General features: G+C 38.6%; 1 protein-coding gene across 1 annotated transcript in view; it reads right to left on the minus strand.

Moving 5' to 3' along the window:
• Positions 1-17244, minus strand: part of SPATA16 (spermatogenesis associated 16) — a 219796-nt gene that overhangs the window by 18018 nt on the left and 184534 nt on the right. The window contains exon 9 of the mRNA XM_030330286.1: positions 15942-16025. Coding sequence (XP_030186146.1) covers positions 15942-16025 — 84 coding nt within the window. The remainder of the gene's footprint in view (positions 1-15941; positions 16026-17244) is intronic.

Here is a 17244-nt window from a genome sequence, read left to right on the forward strand (position 1 = left end):
ATGATAAGTGCACTCCTTAATTCCCATCACTTATTTCACCCATCTCCCCATCCACCTCCCCTCAGGTAACCATCAGTTTTTTCTCCATGGTTAAGAGTCTGTTTCTTGGTTTCTCTCTCTCTCTCTCTCTCTCTCTCTCTCTCTCTCTCTCTCTCTTTCTCTCTGTCTCTGTCTCTCTCCCTCCTTGCTTGTTTGTTTTGTTTCTTAAATTCCATATATGTGTGAAATCATATGATATTGGCTTTTTATGACTGACTTATCTTACTTAGCCTTATATTTTCTAGCTACATCCATGTCATTGCAAATGGTAAGATTTCATTCTTTTTTATGGCTGAATCATATTCCATTGTATATAGATATACCTCTTCTTCTTTATGCATTCATCAGTTGATGGACACTTAGGCTGCTTCCATAGTTTGGCTATTACAAATAATGCTGCAATAAACACCAGGGTGCATGTATCCTTTTGAATTAGTGTTTTGCATTTTTTGGGTAAATGCCCAGTGGTGCTATTCCTGGATTGTAGAGTAGTTCTATTTTTAATTTTTTAGGAACCTCCATACTGTTTTCCATAGAGGCTGTACCAGTTTACATTCCCACAAATAGTGCAAGAGGCTTCCCCTTTTTCGACATCCTCACCAACACTTGTTGTTCCTTGTGTTTTTGATTCTAGCTGCTCTGACATGTGTGAAGTGATATCTTGTAGTTTTGATTTGCATTTCCCTGATGATCAGTGATGTTGAGCATCTTTTCATATGTCTGTTGGCTATCTGTATGCCTTCTTTGAAGAAATGTCTGCTTGTGTCTTCTGCCCATTTTTAATTGTATTATTTGTTTTTTGGGTGTTGAGTTGTATCAGTAGCTTACATATTTTGGATACTAACCCTTTATCGAATACGTCATTGGCAAATAACTTCCCCCATTCAGTAGGTTGCCTCTTAGTTTTATTGATTGTTTCCTTCGCTGTGCAGAAGTTTTTTATGTGTGTAGTCCCAATAGTTTTCCTTTTATTTCCCTTTCTTCAGGAGACATATTCTAGAAAGATGTTGTGATGGCAAATGGCAGAGAGATTACTGTCTGTGCTCTCTTTTAGGATTTTTATGGTTTCGGGTGTCACACTTAGCTCTTTAATCCATTTTGAGCTTATTTTGGTGTATGGTGTAAGAAAGTGGTTTATTTTCATTCTTTTGCATGTATCCAGTTCTTGAAGAGACTTTTTCTCATTGGATATTCTTTCCTGCTTTCCTACTTCTTCTCACTGGATTTTCCTCATGGATTAATTGGCCATGTAAGTATGTGATTATCTTGGGTTTTCTATTCTGTTCTGTTGATCATTAAGTCTATTTTGGGGCCAGTACCATACTGTTTTGATTACTACAGCTTTGTAATATAACTTGAAGTCTGGAATTGTGATACCTCCAGCTTTGCTTTTCTTTTTCAAAATTGCTTTGGCTATTTGGGATCTTTTGTGGCTCCATATAAATTTTAGGATTGTTTGTTCTAGTCATGTGAAAAATGTTGTTAGCATTTTGATAGGGATTACATTAAATGTGTAGATTGCTTTGGGTAGTATAGACATTTTAACAATATTTGTTCTTTCCAATCCATGAGTATGAAATGTGTTTCTGTTTCTTTGTGTCATCTTCAATTTCTTTCATCATTGCTTTATAGTTCTCAGAATATAGGTCTTTCACCTCTTTGGTTAGGTGTTTCCTAGGTATCTTATTATTTTTAGTGCAATTGTCAATTGAATTCTTTCCTTAGTTTCTCTTTCTGCTGTTTCATTATTAGTGTATAGAAACGTAACAGATTTCTGCACATTAATTTTGTATCCTGTGACTTTACTGAATTCATTTGTCATTTCTAGTAGTTTTTTGTTGTAGTCTTTAGGATTTTCTGTAAATATCATGACATCTGTAAATAGTGACACTTTCACTTCTTCTTTACCAATTTGGATGCCTTTTGTTTCTTTTTGTTTTTTAATTGGTGTGGCTATGAGTTCCAGGACTATGTTGAATAAAAGTGGTGAGAGTGGACATTCATGTCTTGTTCCTGATCTTAGGGGAAAGGCTCTCAGTTTTTGCCCACTGAGGATAATGGTAGCTGTGGATCTTTCATATATGGACATTATTATGTTGAGGTATGTTCCTTCTAAACCTACTTTGTTGAGAGCTTTTATCATAAATGGATGTTGTACTCTGTCAAATGCTTCTTCTGCATCTGTTGAAATGATCATTTTTTTATCCTTTCTCTTATTGATGTTATCTATCAAATTGATTGATTTGTGAATATTAAACCAAACTTGCATCCTGGGAATAAATCCCACTTGATTTTGGTGAATGATTTTTTTTTTAATGTATTGTTGGATTCAGTTTGCTTATATTTTTATTGAGGAGTTTTGCATCTATGTTCATCAGAGATGGCCTGTAATTCTTTTTTTTTTGTAGTGTCTTTATATGTTTTTGGTATCAGGGTAATACTGGCTTCATAGAATGAATTTGGAAGTTTTTCTTCTATTTTTTTGGAATAATTTTAGAAGAATAGGTATTAACTCTTCCTTAAGGTTTTGGTAGAACTCCCCTTGAAGCTGTCTTGTCCTGGACTTCTGTTTGTTGGGAGTATTTGGACTACTGATTCAATTTACTTTTTTTTTTTTTAATTTTTTTAATGTTTATTTGTTTCTGACAGAGAAAGACAGAGCATGAGTGGGGGAGGGGTAGACAGAGAGGGAGACACAGAATCCGAAGCAGGCTCCAGGCTCTGAGCTGTGAGCACAGAGCTCGACGTGGGGCTCGAACTCACAAACCGTGAGATCATGACCTGAGCTGAAGTTGGTCGGTCGCTCAACTGACTGAGCCACCCAGATGCCCCTAATTTACTTGTTGCTAATTGGTCTGTTCAAGTTTTCTATTTCTTCCTGCTGCAGTTTTGGTAGGTTATGTTTCTAGGAATTTATCCATTTCTTCTAGGTTGTCTAATTTGTTGGCATATAGTTTTCATTCTTACGATTGTTTGTATTTCTGTGGTGTTGGTTGTTATTTCCCTTTTTTCATTATGATTTTGAGTCCTTTATTTGAGTCCTTTTATTTTTTTCTTGGTGAGTCTGACTAGAGGTTTATCAATTTTGTTGATTTTTTTCAAGGAACCAGTTCCTGGTTTCATTGGTGTGTTGTTGTTTTTTAGTTTCTATGTGATTTATTTCTGCTCTAATATTTATTATTTCCTTCCTTCCTTCCTCTGGTTTTGGTTTTGTTTGTTGTTTTTTTTTTTTTTTTTTCCTGTCTCTTTTAGGTGTAAGGTTAGGTTGTTTATTTGAGATTTTTCTTGCTTCTTGAGATAGGCCTGTATTGTTATAAACTTTTCTTTTAGAACCACTTTTGCTACATCCCAAAGGTTTTGGGCTGTTGTACTTTCATTTTTGTTTGTTTTCATGTACTTTTTGATACTTCTTCGATTTCTTGGTTGACCCACTCATTTTTTAGTAGCGTGTTATTTACCCTGCATGTATTTGTCATATTTCCATACTTTTTTCTTATGGTTGACTTCTAGTTTCATAGCATTATGGTCAGAAAAGATGTATAGTGTAACTTTGATCTTTTTGAATTTGTTGAGGCTTGTTTTGTGGCCTAATATGTGATCTATTCTGGAGAATATTCCATGTGCACTTGAAAAGAATGTGTATCCTGCTGTTTTAGGATGGAATGTTCTGAATATACTTGTTAAATTCATCTGGTCTAGTGTGTCATTCAAAGCCACTGTTTTCTTATTCATTCTCCATTTGGATGATCTGTCCATTGATGTAAGTGGGGTGTTAAAGCCCCCTACTATTATTGTATTACTATTGATTAGTTTCTTTATGTTTGTTCTTAACTGTTTGATGTATGTGGGTGCTTCATGTTGGGTGCATAAATATTTACAATTATTATATCTTTTTTTGATTGTCCCCTTTGTTATAATTTTTTAATGTTATTTATTTATTTATTTATTTATTTACTTATTTATTTATTTTGAGAGAGAGAGAGACAGCACATGAGCAAGGGAGGGGCAGAGAGAGAGAGGGAGACACAGAATCCGAAGCAGGCTCCAGGCTCTGGGCTGTCAGCACAGAGGCCAATGCGGGGCTTGAACCATGAACTGAGAGATCACGACCTGAGCTGAAGTTGGCCAATTAACTGACTGAGCCATCCAGGCTCCCCTGTCCCCTTTATACACTATCCTTTGTCTCTTTTACAGTATTTGTTTTAAAGTCTATTTTGTTCAATATAAGTGTTGCTACTCGCCTTTCTTTTGATATTCATTTGTATGATAAATCTTTCTCCATCGCCTCACTTTCAATCTGCAGGTGTCTTTAGGTCTGAAATGAGTCTCCTGTAGGCAGTATAAAGATGGGTCTTTTTTTTTTTTTTAATTCACTCTGTCACCCTATGTCTTTTGATTGGAGTGATTATTTCATTTACATTCAAACCAATTATTGATAGATACGTATTTATTGCCATTTTGTTACTTGTTTTGTGGTTATTTTGTAGTTTTTCTCTGATCCTTTCTTCTCTTTTGCTCTTTCCTGGTTTGCTGGTTTTCTTTAGTGATATAATTGGATTCCTTACTCTTTATTTTATTTTTTTGCATATATATTACTATTTATGGATTTTTGGTCACCAATCAATTTGTACATAACATCTGCATATAGCAGTCTATATTAAGCTGATTGTCACTTAATTTTAAACTCATTCTTTATTCCTCTCCACTCCATGTTTCAGATATTTGGTATCATATTTTACATCCACTGAGTTCTTTGTTTTTTAATATCAGTATTTCTTTCAGTATTTGCAGTTCTAAAATTTTATTTGGTTCTTTTTATATCTTCTGTTATTTGTTAAATCTTTCTAGTTCTTTGTGGACACTCAATTTTTTCATTCACTTTAAGGTGTTTGTAATTGCTCATTAAAACATTTTTTTTTCAAATGATGGCTGCTTTAAAATCTTTGTCAGATAATTCTAATATCTCTATCATCTCTGTGTTAGAATCTATTGATGGTCTTCATTCAATTTGAGATCTCCCTGGTTCATGGTATGATCAGTGATTTTCAGTTGAAATCTGGACATTTTGGGCATTATGATACGAGGTTCTGGATCTCATTCACACCTTCTCATTTAGCTGGATTTTTCTGACACTGCTATGGCAGAGGATGGGAGGTGTACTGCCTTGTCACTGCTAGGTGGGTATGGAAGTTCAGGTTCCCCACTCAGCCTTCATTGACTCCTGAGGGAAGGGTTCCTCACTACTTCTGGGTGAGGATGAGCATTCAAACTCCTCACTAGGGTTTCACTGATACCTCCCTAGCTGGGAGAGGTAGCAATCTCACATCAGGGCTTGCCATGCAGCCTCCACTGACATCACGTGGAGGAGGCAGGTTCATAATTGTTGGCATGTGGCAAAATTCTTGATTGTCTACTAGGCCTCCTCTGAAACCACACCAGCAGAGGGAAGGGAGGAAGTGGTGCCTTATCACCCAGTGGAGATGGAAGTCCAGGCTCCATATCTGGTGTTCTCTGACACCACCCTGTTAGACTGGGAAGGCTGGGATATCTTGTTATAGCCTAGTGAGAGTAGAAGTCTGACTCTTTACTTGTGCTTTGCCGACATGGGTGGGTGTTGGAGCACCTTTTTTTTTTTTTTCTGTGATGTTTGGCTGGAGTAGAGTGATTATCGTCTAAGAGTTTTCCATTTTACGAGGCTTCCTCTTTCCTTGTCCTCTGGCTAGAGAGGGTAGGCTTTTGTTGGGGCTTGTTTTGTCTACACATGTTAGTGTTTCTGGATTAGTAGCTTCTTCAGCAACGAGTGTAGTATGTATGAGGAAAAAAAAAAACAGTGAACTTACCATAATGTCATTCCTCAAGTCTCCATGTCCCTCAGTTGTCAGTCCTTTTCATTCCACCTTCCAGAGTCTTGTGTTTGTTTTACATGTAATGTCCAGGGCTTTTAGTTGTACTTAATGGGAGAAGTAGGGAAAAGCATATCTACTCCATTTCCTGAAGTGGAATTCCTCTATCATGGTTTTAAAAAACATAATTTTTGACCCCTGTACTTCAGGATAGTACATAGCAGACATACTACCATTTCTTGAATCAATTTTTCCAGCTGCTTCTAAATATCTACGTTAATGTGATTAAGCGAATCACTGTGAAGCTGAAGGGGTCTTTTCTGCATAAGAGGTCTTGGGAAATTAAAAATCTTTTGGGTTTCTTCGAATTCAATGAGAGGGCTTAATTTTGTCTTATTTTTAGGTTAGGATCTCTAATACAGGCCTATAGTTATCCTTTGGTCAGCCATTCATTCTCGTCTCCAGAATCTTCTTTCAAGCAGAAAACCATTTTCAGCAGAGTACACATAAGGTTTACACACACACAGTTTTGATGATGCTAAGAGATAAGGGTGTGTTTATGCTTATGGCATTTGTATGTGTTTTAGATTATAGCCTTTCCCCCTCCTCCACATACACTGTTTTAAGAAAGTCATAATCAGAATGAGAAATGGCCCATACCTTCCTTTAGGGCTGCATGTAAAGGCACTTTCATTTCTGCCCTTCTCCAAAAGATGAAAGGTATAATGAGTACACTGTGAATGATTGAATGAGCTACAAGTCAATTGCTCTGAACTCTGTATTAATCCCACTTTCAATACAGAATGGAAGATGTCCTATGGTTCATTTAACTACCAAGTGGTATAAGCTGTTATTGTGTTATTCTCCAGAATTATAAAGTATTGCAAAACTTAATGTATAAAATACATGCAATAAAATGCTGGGCTGCCAAGCAAAGAAGACACCTTTGGTAATTTAAGGAGAGTAACTTTTAGAATGAACTGCAAACTCGCTCTTCGGTTCAAAATAGAATTGAGATATACGCTCCCCTCCCTTGCCCCAGATATTTCACTGAACTTCTGAAAGATGCATTTTGAAAAGTTTTTATAGACATTAAAAAACTAAATATAAGCATTTCCAATTTCTGTTTTAGTTACCTTCCTCTATCAGCTCACTAGTGGGACAGGCAGGGAGGGAATCCCAGGAAGTGAAGGAGTGAGAAATGTGCTACCCAGTTCCAGTCTCAAGGCTTCTGGGCTGTGAGGATAAAGCCTGGAGGAGTTATGGCAATATGTGCTTCTGAAATTGCGGTATCATTGACAGGTTGCATTTCTGAATAATTCAGATAACTTACCAGAGGGTGACCCTCAGATTGACAGTAAGTACACTATAGGAATGACCAGAATTCCAAGCTGTTCCCTTGAAGTTCTGATATGGCAGGAAGAGGGAAAGCAGTGAGCTATCAGAGCCAACCTAAACACGATGTTTATAGAAGGAGGGATGATGAGAAAAGACAGTAAGAGCAGATGATCCAGGGGACAGTGGGTTCCAGGGTTTGGATTTGGTCAGGCAGCGGCTGCAGAGCTGTCTGGGTACATCCTCAGCTGGGCCCGTCAGCTGTGATCCAGAGAAGGGTGAAGGATGCCTACCATAGCCTCTGATGCTCCTGTTCAACTTGCTGCTGAAAGGGAGACTCGAGGGTTGTCTCACTGGTTGTCTTACAGAATCTGCACCTGGGTCAGAAAATATTCTTTGTGCCATTGACTTTTAGTAGCTGCATTTGGTTTAACATTAACTGCTCTACCTAATGATTAGGAATGGAGCCTTTGATCCACCCAAACAACTCTGACTCAAAACTAAACCCTGTCACTACAAACTTAGGTTTGTTACCTTGTTAATTCTACAAAGCTCCTTTCCTCACCTTTCAAAGGAGAAGTAATGACATCTCCCTCACAGGGTTGTTGCAATGATTAAATATGATAACTTGATGAAGTGCTTGGCACAATATTAAAAGATCAATGGTAATCACTGATAATATTTGCCATCATCACAGTATTAATTAACTTAGTTATTTATGTGAAATAAATTTCTCTATAGCTTGTTTAAATTGTGATAGTTATTCAAAGGCAGACTTCAAAGAGACTAACATAGTTTGATCATCTGTTGACTGACACAGTATTTTATTATGCATGTGAGCACAATGGCAGTTAGCTTTGTTTGCCCCTTGATACACTCCTGGTGAGAACTGGCAAAGCTCCTGGGTACATGCTCTCTGGATGAGGCCATGCTAGGATTTGACTCCTGCCCAGAAATGCTTCTGCTGCAGAAATTTCTTGCCAGATCATTAAAGTTTTAGAATATTTTCAACCAAAAAAGTACATAAAACAGGTATTCCCAGTTTTGTAGGGAAGACCGCGCACAGGTGGGAAATAAGTGACCAGCAAATACAGTTGGCTGAAAATGTTTAACAAATTAACCACACACTTTTTTTCCATTAAGTAAGAGGAGAAAGATGTTGTTTGGTTTAAGTGGTAACTAAAGTTTGTCATTTAGATTTGGACGATCACACTGGAGCTTGGGAAGATGGCCAGCACCAAGGCTTTTGGCCTCCTCCACTTTCCAGGTTAGACTTGGCTTTGCTGAGTGCAACATTTGAGGAGGAGATGCTCCCTGCAGGTCCGATGGCCCCAGGGCTCAGCCTCTGACCACAATCGGAGGTCTGCTCGGGCTTTGGTGGAGGTTCCTCCACTACAACTGCTGTCTGGACACCTGCTGGCATAGGCTCACTTATCCCAGGAACTTTGACCATTTATCCTAGGCACCTGGCCTCTTCTGCCTCTCGGGCCTTGCCTCTCTCTCCTTGTCCTCATAGTCTGTCCCTGTCCTTCTCCCCAGTGTGGTCAGCAACAAGAGCACTTAGGTTTCTCCACACGATCTGCATTATTCCATGGACAGAACTGCTTAGCAGTGCTTAGAGTACACACTGTAAAGGAATTTGGGGATATGCTAATGAGGAAGCCCATAACCAGAAGCAGAGAAGATTCACAATCAAATTGCAATAAATCTGCAGAGACTCCTTAAAGAACAAGACACACAGGAAAAGCCTGATTGCTGGAAAAACTGCTTTGCAAATGAGTAGTACGGCTGCTGAATCTTTGAAAAGACAGCAGTACTTTCAGAGAGACACAACCGAAGGCCCTAACCACATATTAGTCAGCCCAAATGACTGGCCGATGAATGATAGTGCCGCATGTGCAATCTCTCTCAGAAGAGTTTCTGGAGGGATTCAGGTTTGAATGCTGATGTGGAAAGTAAATAAAATGTTCCAATTTGCTCTTCTCTCTTCCTCCTCAACCAACTGCCCCTGGCCCATCTCCCAGATTTGTATTCTCCCCTGCTTGCTCTGCCTACATCAACAGGCTTGAACAGCACAGAGTTGCTAAGTGACATACAATTCTATCCCATTTTCATCTTAAAGGACCAAATTAGTATATCAATGAATGTCACGTCCGTGTGATGATGAGTACAATTTATAAGTTAAGATTTTGAGGTAAAACGGAACATAAAAAGCTAAATAATTTTGGACAAGTTCATATGGATGTCTTTAAACATCCACCTATATACTCCATTAGATGAATTCATTGAAGATTGTGATGTACTATATTATAATATTTGATGGAACGTAAAGTATTATTTCTTTTCATGAAAATTCACAGGACCATGATTATATGGCAGAGTCTTTCTCTCGTTACTTTTAAAATAACAAAATTTCATTTTTCCTCATTTAGGGTCAAATCAGCGATCCAGAGGTATATCAGAATAAGACAGTACTTTATATGTTGTACCAGATTAAATCCTGATCTTCTCAACGTGAAGTTTAGACTTTGTAAAGGAAAAGCAAATAACTTTTCTTCCGAGTTAAAGACAGAGTGCTGCTTAACTGTTTCTCTTAACTGATTCTGTGGTGAAAAGAAATAGGAACGTTCCAACTTAACAGTTGGCACATTTTTTTTAAAGCCTCCTTTTTCTAAAGACTTCTTTTTCTATTTATCTTCAGGCCTAGTTCATAAAGCTTTAATGGGCTTTAGGATTCAATGCTTGGTAACATGAAATCATAGACTCTGAGGGTGGTAAGGATTTGAACACGTTATGTTTCTCAGAAGGTTGTGACTTGCCCAAAGTCCCATGAGTGGGGGCTGAAGGGTCAAGGATTTGCAGTTAGGTTCTGTATTCTTTCTGGTTATAGATGAAAAACTAAGGAACAGAGGATGTGGATCTTGTATAGGTGGATTATAAAGGTAGACTAAATTAGAAATTCCTTGTGACTTCTTAGGCCCAGATTGAAAGAAATTTATTTTGAGAATTGAAAACAAACAAATTGTGCTGGTTCATGGTCAAATTCCACATTAGATGGAAGTCACCACAATTCCCCATTTGGCCTCACATCCACTGTGACCACCTGGCTTCAAGGTTCAAGTCCTCTGCCGTTGGGTACAAGTCACCTCTTGTGACGTTGCAGTAAACTAGTCTCCTTGATTCTACACTTGCCCCCCCCCCCCCCCCCCCCCCCTCCAATCTACTCTCATCTCAGCAGCCTAGAGTGATTTTGGCTTTTTGTCTGACAAAGCATCATGTCATCTGTTTCCTCACTTCATCTTTTGTCACTCTTGTTCATTCTATTGCAGTCCCCCAGCCCTCCTTGTATTTCCTTGTACATGCTAGGTCCTCTCTAATCTCAGGGTTTTACATTTGCTGTTTCCTTTACTTAGAATGCTTTTCCAACATATTGCATGGCTTGCATTTCTTTCAGATTTTTGTTCAAACGTCACTTCAATGAATCCTGGCCTGACTATTCTAGTGCAGTTGCAATCATTGGCACTTTCCATTTTCCTTTCCTGCTTCCCGCAGCCATGGCATTCATTACTTACAATATATTGCATATTTCTTTAGGTAGTTTAGCGTCTACTTCAGAATGCAGACATTGTGATGGTACTGTTTTTTCATGGCTGTATCTCCGATGTCTAGAACAATGTCTGACCTGCAGGAGATGCCCGGTAAATGTTGGGCGAATGCATGAATGAACAGTTCGATAACAAGACCTCTGGGATATTCAAAAGATTATGTTTTCTCAGGCTTTTTTGTTTTGTCTTTTGTTGTTGTTATTGTTGTTGTTGTTGTTGTTGTTGTTGTTGTTGTTATGGACTGAACCTTGTTAAAGCGTCCTGCTGTAGCACGGAACTTTCCAGCGTAAGAAAATTTACGTTTTTTGGACGTAGTCTGCTTTTTTTTTTTGCACAGCTAAACCAACAAACATATATCTTTCTTGAGTTAATTACTGGAAAGGAAATATGCTGTAAAGCCAAACCAAAACAAAAGCCACTTTCCTAAAACTCTATAAAGAATATATTTTCATCCTGGTAAATTAGGAAAAAACACAACTGTCTCTTTCTTTCTTCCTCTGAGTTCTTCAAGAAATCTCAAAGAAAAAAAATGTAGACAGGAGGTCAGCACTCATGAATCAGATTTCCTCTTGATGGGCTTTTTATAGACCTATAACAAAGTGAAGCCCTGGAAATTGTGTTAGGTAATGGGGATTCTGACAGACCCTTTAAGTACGTGGAACTAGGAGGTGCTGCTATAATTCTGCTGCTTCAGATGAAAATTTCAAGTGTTTTCATTAGGTACAACAGCTGTTTCTATTACAGATAACAGATCTCAGAGGTGGTGATGCTGATATCAACTTCTAGTGGGCTCAGAACACAGTGTAGCTTGTACAATTAGGTTTTTTTAATTATTTTTTTCTGCACACGCAAATTAACTCTGTAGCAGTAAAAGGAAATTACTTACTTGCTACCGGAATTGTCTGAAAGTGATATGATCATCCTCTGTAGAGTCACATTAACCAAATTAAAAGCCCTTGGGAAAAATTTGGCACCCTGTTCCTTCCCATTCACATCTTCGTAAAGACCTCTCAGGAACTTCCATTTAGAAAAAGTTAGGATCATTACCAGGGCTTTTAATTTGGAAAGATGAGCTGCTCACCAGTGAGTCCTTCTAGACACCTAGTGGTTGAGTAGAGTGGCTCTGCAGTGTTCCAACCTCAGAGGCCTTGACATTACTATCCTCCTGATTCTTGCTTGCAGGTGTTTTCCAGTACAGGACACAGGTCCATAGCTCTGCTGCTGAAGCTTGTCTCCAAGATAGATGCTATCATTTCATTCTCCTCATGAACGCACTCATCCTCGGAGAAATGGAATCTATTCCTCCAACCCTGTGAATCTGGGCTGGCCTGTAACTACTTCAACTAGTAGAATATGGTGGAAGTTCTGGAAGTGGCCTTAAAGAAGACTGGTGGTTTCCACTTCCTTTCTCTTGAAATATTTCCTCTTGGAACCCAGCTGTAATGCTGTTTAAAGCCTCATTCACATGGACAGGCCACATGGGTAGGCACTCCAGTCAGCTGTGTCAACCATATGAGGAAGCCGTGTTGTAGTCTAGTACATCTTAGCCTTCAGATGACTCTAGCCCCAGGCACAGAAGCCAGTTGATTGAACTACATGAGAGACAGTGAGCAAGATCCACCCCTAGCTGAGTCTCGTCAGCTCATAGAATTGTGAGAGATAATATTGATTATTCTAAACCACTATATTTGGGTGATTGATGACACAGTAATAAATAACTGCAATAGCAGCAAAGTGGGAAGTCATAGGCTAAACATTTCTTTGAATGTAAGCATCAAAAACTACCTTATTGTGAGGTGGAATTGGTGGTTATCTGTAAGATGTAGGTAGGTATAGACAAATGTCAATTTCTCTTCCACCTTTTTAGCTAGTCCTTGGAATTTCATTGCCGGACTGCCACTTTATTATCACTTGGATTTGTAAGTGCAAAGATGTAGTGTACAAAGGTATATACTTTTGGGATGGATAATGCTATAAACCAGGGTACAGCATACGTTTTCTGTGTAGGGTCAGTTAGTAAATATTTTAGGCTTTGTGAGCTATACAGCCTCTCTAGCAACTACTCAACTTGGCCAAGGTGATATAGACCATATGTAAATGAATGACATGGCTGTGTGCGATAAATTTTATTTACAAAAATAGGTGACTAGTTGGTTTTGACCTGTGCACTCTAGTTTTCTAACCTCATGCCAAAAAATGATTTCTATAGCGAACAGAGATATTTGATTCTTTTGCTTGACTCTCATCAGCATTGCATTTGGTTTACCTCCAGCTGCAATTCCTCTTGCCATTTCTTCTGAGTCTCCTTTGTATGGTTATCTTCTTAAGTTTGGAATGTGCTCTGCAAGGCTCTCTTCTTATTCTATGCTCTTTCTCAGCCATCTCACCCTCTCTTATGATTTCAGTTGATATCAATTTGCCAACAACTAAAAAAATCTCTATTTGGTCTTTTATCCAGAACTCCAGACTCCTGTACTTTCCCTTGGATATCTTGCCAGCACCCTAAGCTCAATGCATTTTTGTGCCAGTTATTAGCCCATAATCTCTTAACTCCAAACCCACCCTTCTATGATTAACTCTGTGATGCTGGGGGCTGGAACTCTGCAAACCTCATTTCTGTTTTGCTGGTTGTTAGTCTCCATCACTAGGAGGTGATATAGGGGCATTGCAATGCCAAAGGAGAAAAGAGGGACTTGCTTCTGACTTCCTGCCCTTTGGGGTTCCTGTGAGCGTCTCTGAAACGAGGCTTCTTTGCTCCAGAAAGTTGTGTTCTTTTCTGTAGTAGCAGGTGAATCTAGTGTTTCCGAAAGTTGCACAATTACCTCCATTACCACTCCCTCCCTGCTCCTGCCACCCTCCCTCCCATCAGCACCAGTGAGTTAGTGCCCCCTCCTAAGTCTGGATCTCAACCCTTCAGGATTCCGCTCCAAGAGTGGAGATAATAGCACCAGTTGAGCAATGCCTTCTAGTGGGAGGTCTAAGTTTTGGTCCAGCAGGGTCCTTGCTCCAAATTTCGAAGTTTTAGTAATTCCAGTCTCTTCTCTTTGATTTCCCAGCCCTAATGGGTGGTAGCTGCTCATTTTAATTGCTTCTTCTGTGCTAAATTTATGGTTCTCCTTTGCTTTTTCAGTTCCCTAGTTAACAATGACATACATACCTAGTTAGCCATTCTTTATATTAAATTCCCTTTCAAGTCTCCTGACTGGATTCTGAAAGAGTTTACAGTCTCAGCCCAAAGCTACACTTTTGAAGGGCTTTCTTCCTTAGTAAATGGTACCAGCGAACCTCTCGCCATTCCCTGCCCAGTGACTCAAGCCCAATGTCTGGGCATCATTCTTACTTTTCCTGTTCTCTAAACTCCCTTATGCACTCAGTGAACAAGGCCTATAGATTTGGCTTCCTGCACATTCCTTCTATCTGTCTGCTTCTTTTCGTCTCCACACCCACCACCATAGATCAGGCCATTGCCTTATAACTGACTGCCCCACATTTCTATAGCTCCTCAATCTGTTCTCCCACTGTAGCTCTAGAGATGTCTCAGAAACATTTTCCAGATAAACGCTTTCTGAAACATTCCAAATCCTTAACATAATTTATAAGTCTTTCTGTGATTTGACTTCCGTTTCTGCACTTCATTTTGAAATATGTTCCTTGCTCCTTTAACATTTTTTCTCAGTTGTTAAATGTGCCCTGCTTTCTTTGTGCTCTTGGCATAAACTCTTCCTTCTCTGCAGAAATCTCCCTTTTCTCCTAGATAACTACTACATATCCTTGAAATGTTGTATAAATATCACTTTCTCAGAGATGGCTTTTCTGACCTCCCAGACCAGATCATATTTCCCTATTTGTTTCTATAGATTATTGAACATCCACTTTTTAACTACAATATTCAGTAAATTTGTAGCTGTATACTTGTCTTCTTTCCAAGATGGTCAGGCTCATATAGGCAGGGGCTGTGTTTGTATTGTCCAGCACAATATCCGTAAGTGTTCTTTCTAGCACAGTAGATCGTCGACAAATATTTGCTGCATTCAGTTAATTTCTGTTCTAGGTATTTTACCATAGGACCTCTGAAATGATTACAGAAGACACCCATTTCCTCACATGCACTAGATTCCTTCATGGCTGACTATTACCTCTTAAACCGGAGGCTTCTTTGGTTTATTCTCACATCTCCTGACACCAGGTCTCCCTTTATGGGTTCTCACAGTAATTGGAGGGACTGAATGGAGAGTAGACTGACTAGAATTTATTACCTTTAATTGGACTGGAGACCCAACATTACTCCCTCCTACATTGTCAGAGAGCTCTGTAGTGTCACACAAGTCTTCCGAGTACCTGATGCTAGGTGCATCTTTGTCCTTGTTTTATTTAACTCAGGTAACCAATGAAGGGATGCTCCTCTACTTCTCCCATCCAAGTACTAACCAGGCCTGACCCTGCTTAGCTTCCGAGGTTAGAAGAGATTGGGTGCATTCAGGGTGGTATGGTTGTAGACTATTCCTCTACTTCTTTTTTAAATGTTTTATTATTTCTTTATTTTGGGGGGAGAGAGAGAGAGAGAGAGAGGACGAACCATGAGATCACGACCTTAGCCAAAATCAAGAGTTGGCTGCTTCACCAGCTGAACTACCCAGGCACCCTGACTGTTCCTCTACTTCTAATAACCAGTATGTTACTCCTCCACTCAAAGCATCAATGTGCTAGTTTTTCTGTAGTTCTCTGAAATGTAGCCATTCTTCCTCAAGTGACAAAATATAGGGAAAGTGTTGGGAGGTGGACTAAAACATTGATGAATGGGCCTTAAAAAATCTACAATAAGCAATAATGGAGAAGGCAGATAATGAAAATAGAATATGAAAATGAGCACAAGAAGACCCATGAAAGCATATGACCACAATCTGCTGGAGGAGCAGACCTGAGGAAACAGATTAAATAAATCCATTTTGATTCTGGTTACACTTCCAGGGAGATAGCTGCATTTATTTAAAAAACCCAAACAGACAATAAAACAACCTGAAGAGCTTTCTTTTCTTTGTATCTTCTAAACAGATTTGACCCAAGATGGACATTTTCTCCAAGAATAATATATCTTTTTTCCTTCAGCTCAAAGTTTTACCTTTTGGATTGTATTCCACACACGTTCTTTATCGTTTCTTCTTCCTTCAAGGGTGTCCATAGCATCTGCCATTAGTGACTGCAGCTGTGGCACCAAGATAAAAATTATCAGCATGGAATTCACACAGAAATAACTTCTCTAAATACACAGATTAAAACCTAATTAAAAAATCATTTGTACGCTGATGATTTTATTACTCATCTTTCCGACAATGAACACCGCCACCTCATCTTTGCTTCAGTCATTACCAAGTATTATTGCAGATATAAAATATTGTAACAATGGAAAGATTCTTCTTGAGGATTTGTAGAAAACATATAGGTTTTAATGTAGTAAGTGTTGCTGTTTTGTAAAAACAGATTTGGGTTGTAAAGAATGAAGGCGGTAGTTAATTCTCTCAGGAAATGGCATGTAGTACATGAGCGCATTTTAGTATTTTCTCCTGAGGCTAATGTATCATAATTCTAGGCCTCATGCAAAAGCTCACCCGAGGACAATACTAAAATTGTGCTGTTTTATTGCATTTTAAAGGATCTAGCTCATTTAAGTTCTTTTACTATCCTTTTATTTCCTAAAATTTCAAAATAACCAAGTTGCCTTTTTGAAAGGCAAGTTTAAAAAATTCCACCCTTTGCCCCAAACTGCCTTGTCCCAATTGAAAGAATCTGATCTACATGCTACGTATGCAGTTGTAAGGTAATGAAGCTGCATCGAGCCATGCGATATTCAAAGGTAGAGAAGAAAGTTCTCTAAAAAAGAACAAATGTCAGTTCAGTTCACTGTGCCATCAAAGAGTATGAACCCTTAGATAATCTCTCTGTACTTTAGATATTGCAGAGCTTAAGCAGGAGGGCAGAGTTGAGTCACTCAAAACTCTTCTACTGAGCAGTCACTGTTTATATAGCATCATAAAAGATATTACCAGGATTTATTTTCTAGGTTAACCTATGCTTGGAAGTTGGAAAGTAAAATCTATTACTTAAGGTGATGAAATCTTGTAAGATACATGATTTTTAAATATTTGGCCTGTACATGTACATCCATATACATTACATTTTTTTCTAGTAGGCATATAAATTATGAAAATACCCCTGAAATCCTATTTTCCAAGGTTTCAGATAATGGGATATTGCACAACATGTGAGTAAGGGATGTCAATAATGCTAGTTTGATGCTCTGTGTATATATTTGGAAATGTAAGTATTTCCAGAGGGAAAAAAAAAAAAAAACTCCAGATAGGTGGTTAAGAAGACCTAAGTGCAGAAAACTCCCCTGTATTTTTCATTTAAATCTTGAGTGTGCT

This window comes from Lynx canadensis, chromosome C2 (assembly GCF_007474595.2).
Source record: "Lynx canadensis isolate LIC74 chromosome C2, mLynCan4.pri.v2, whole genome shotgun sequence".
NCBI classification, from domain to species: domain Eukaryota; kingdom Metazoa; phylum Chordata; class Mammalia; order Carnivora; family Felidae; genus Lynx; species Lynx canadensis.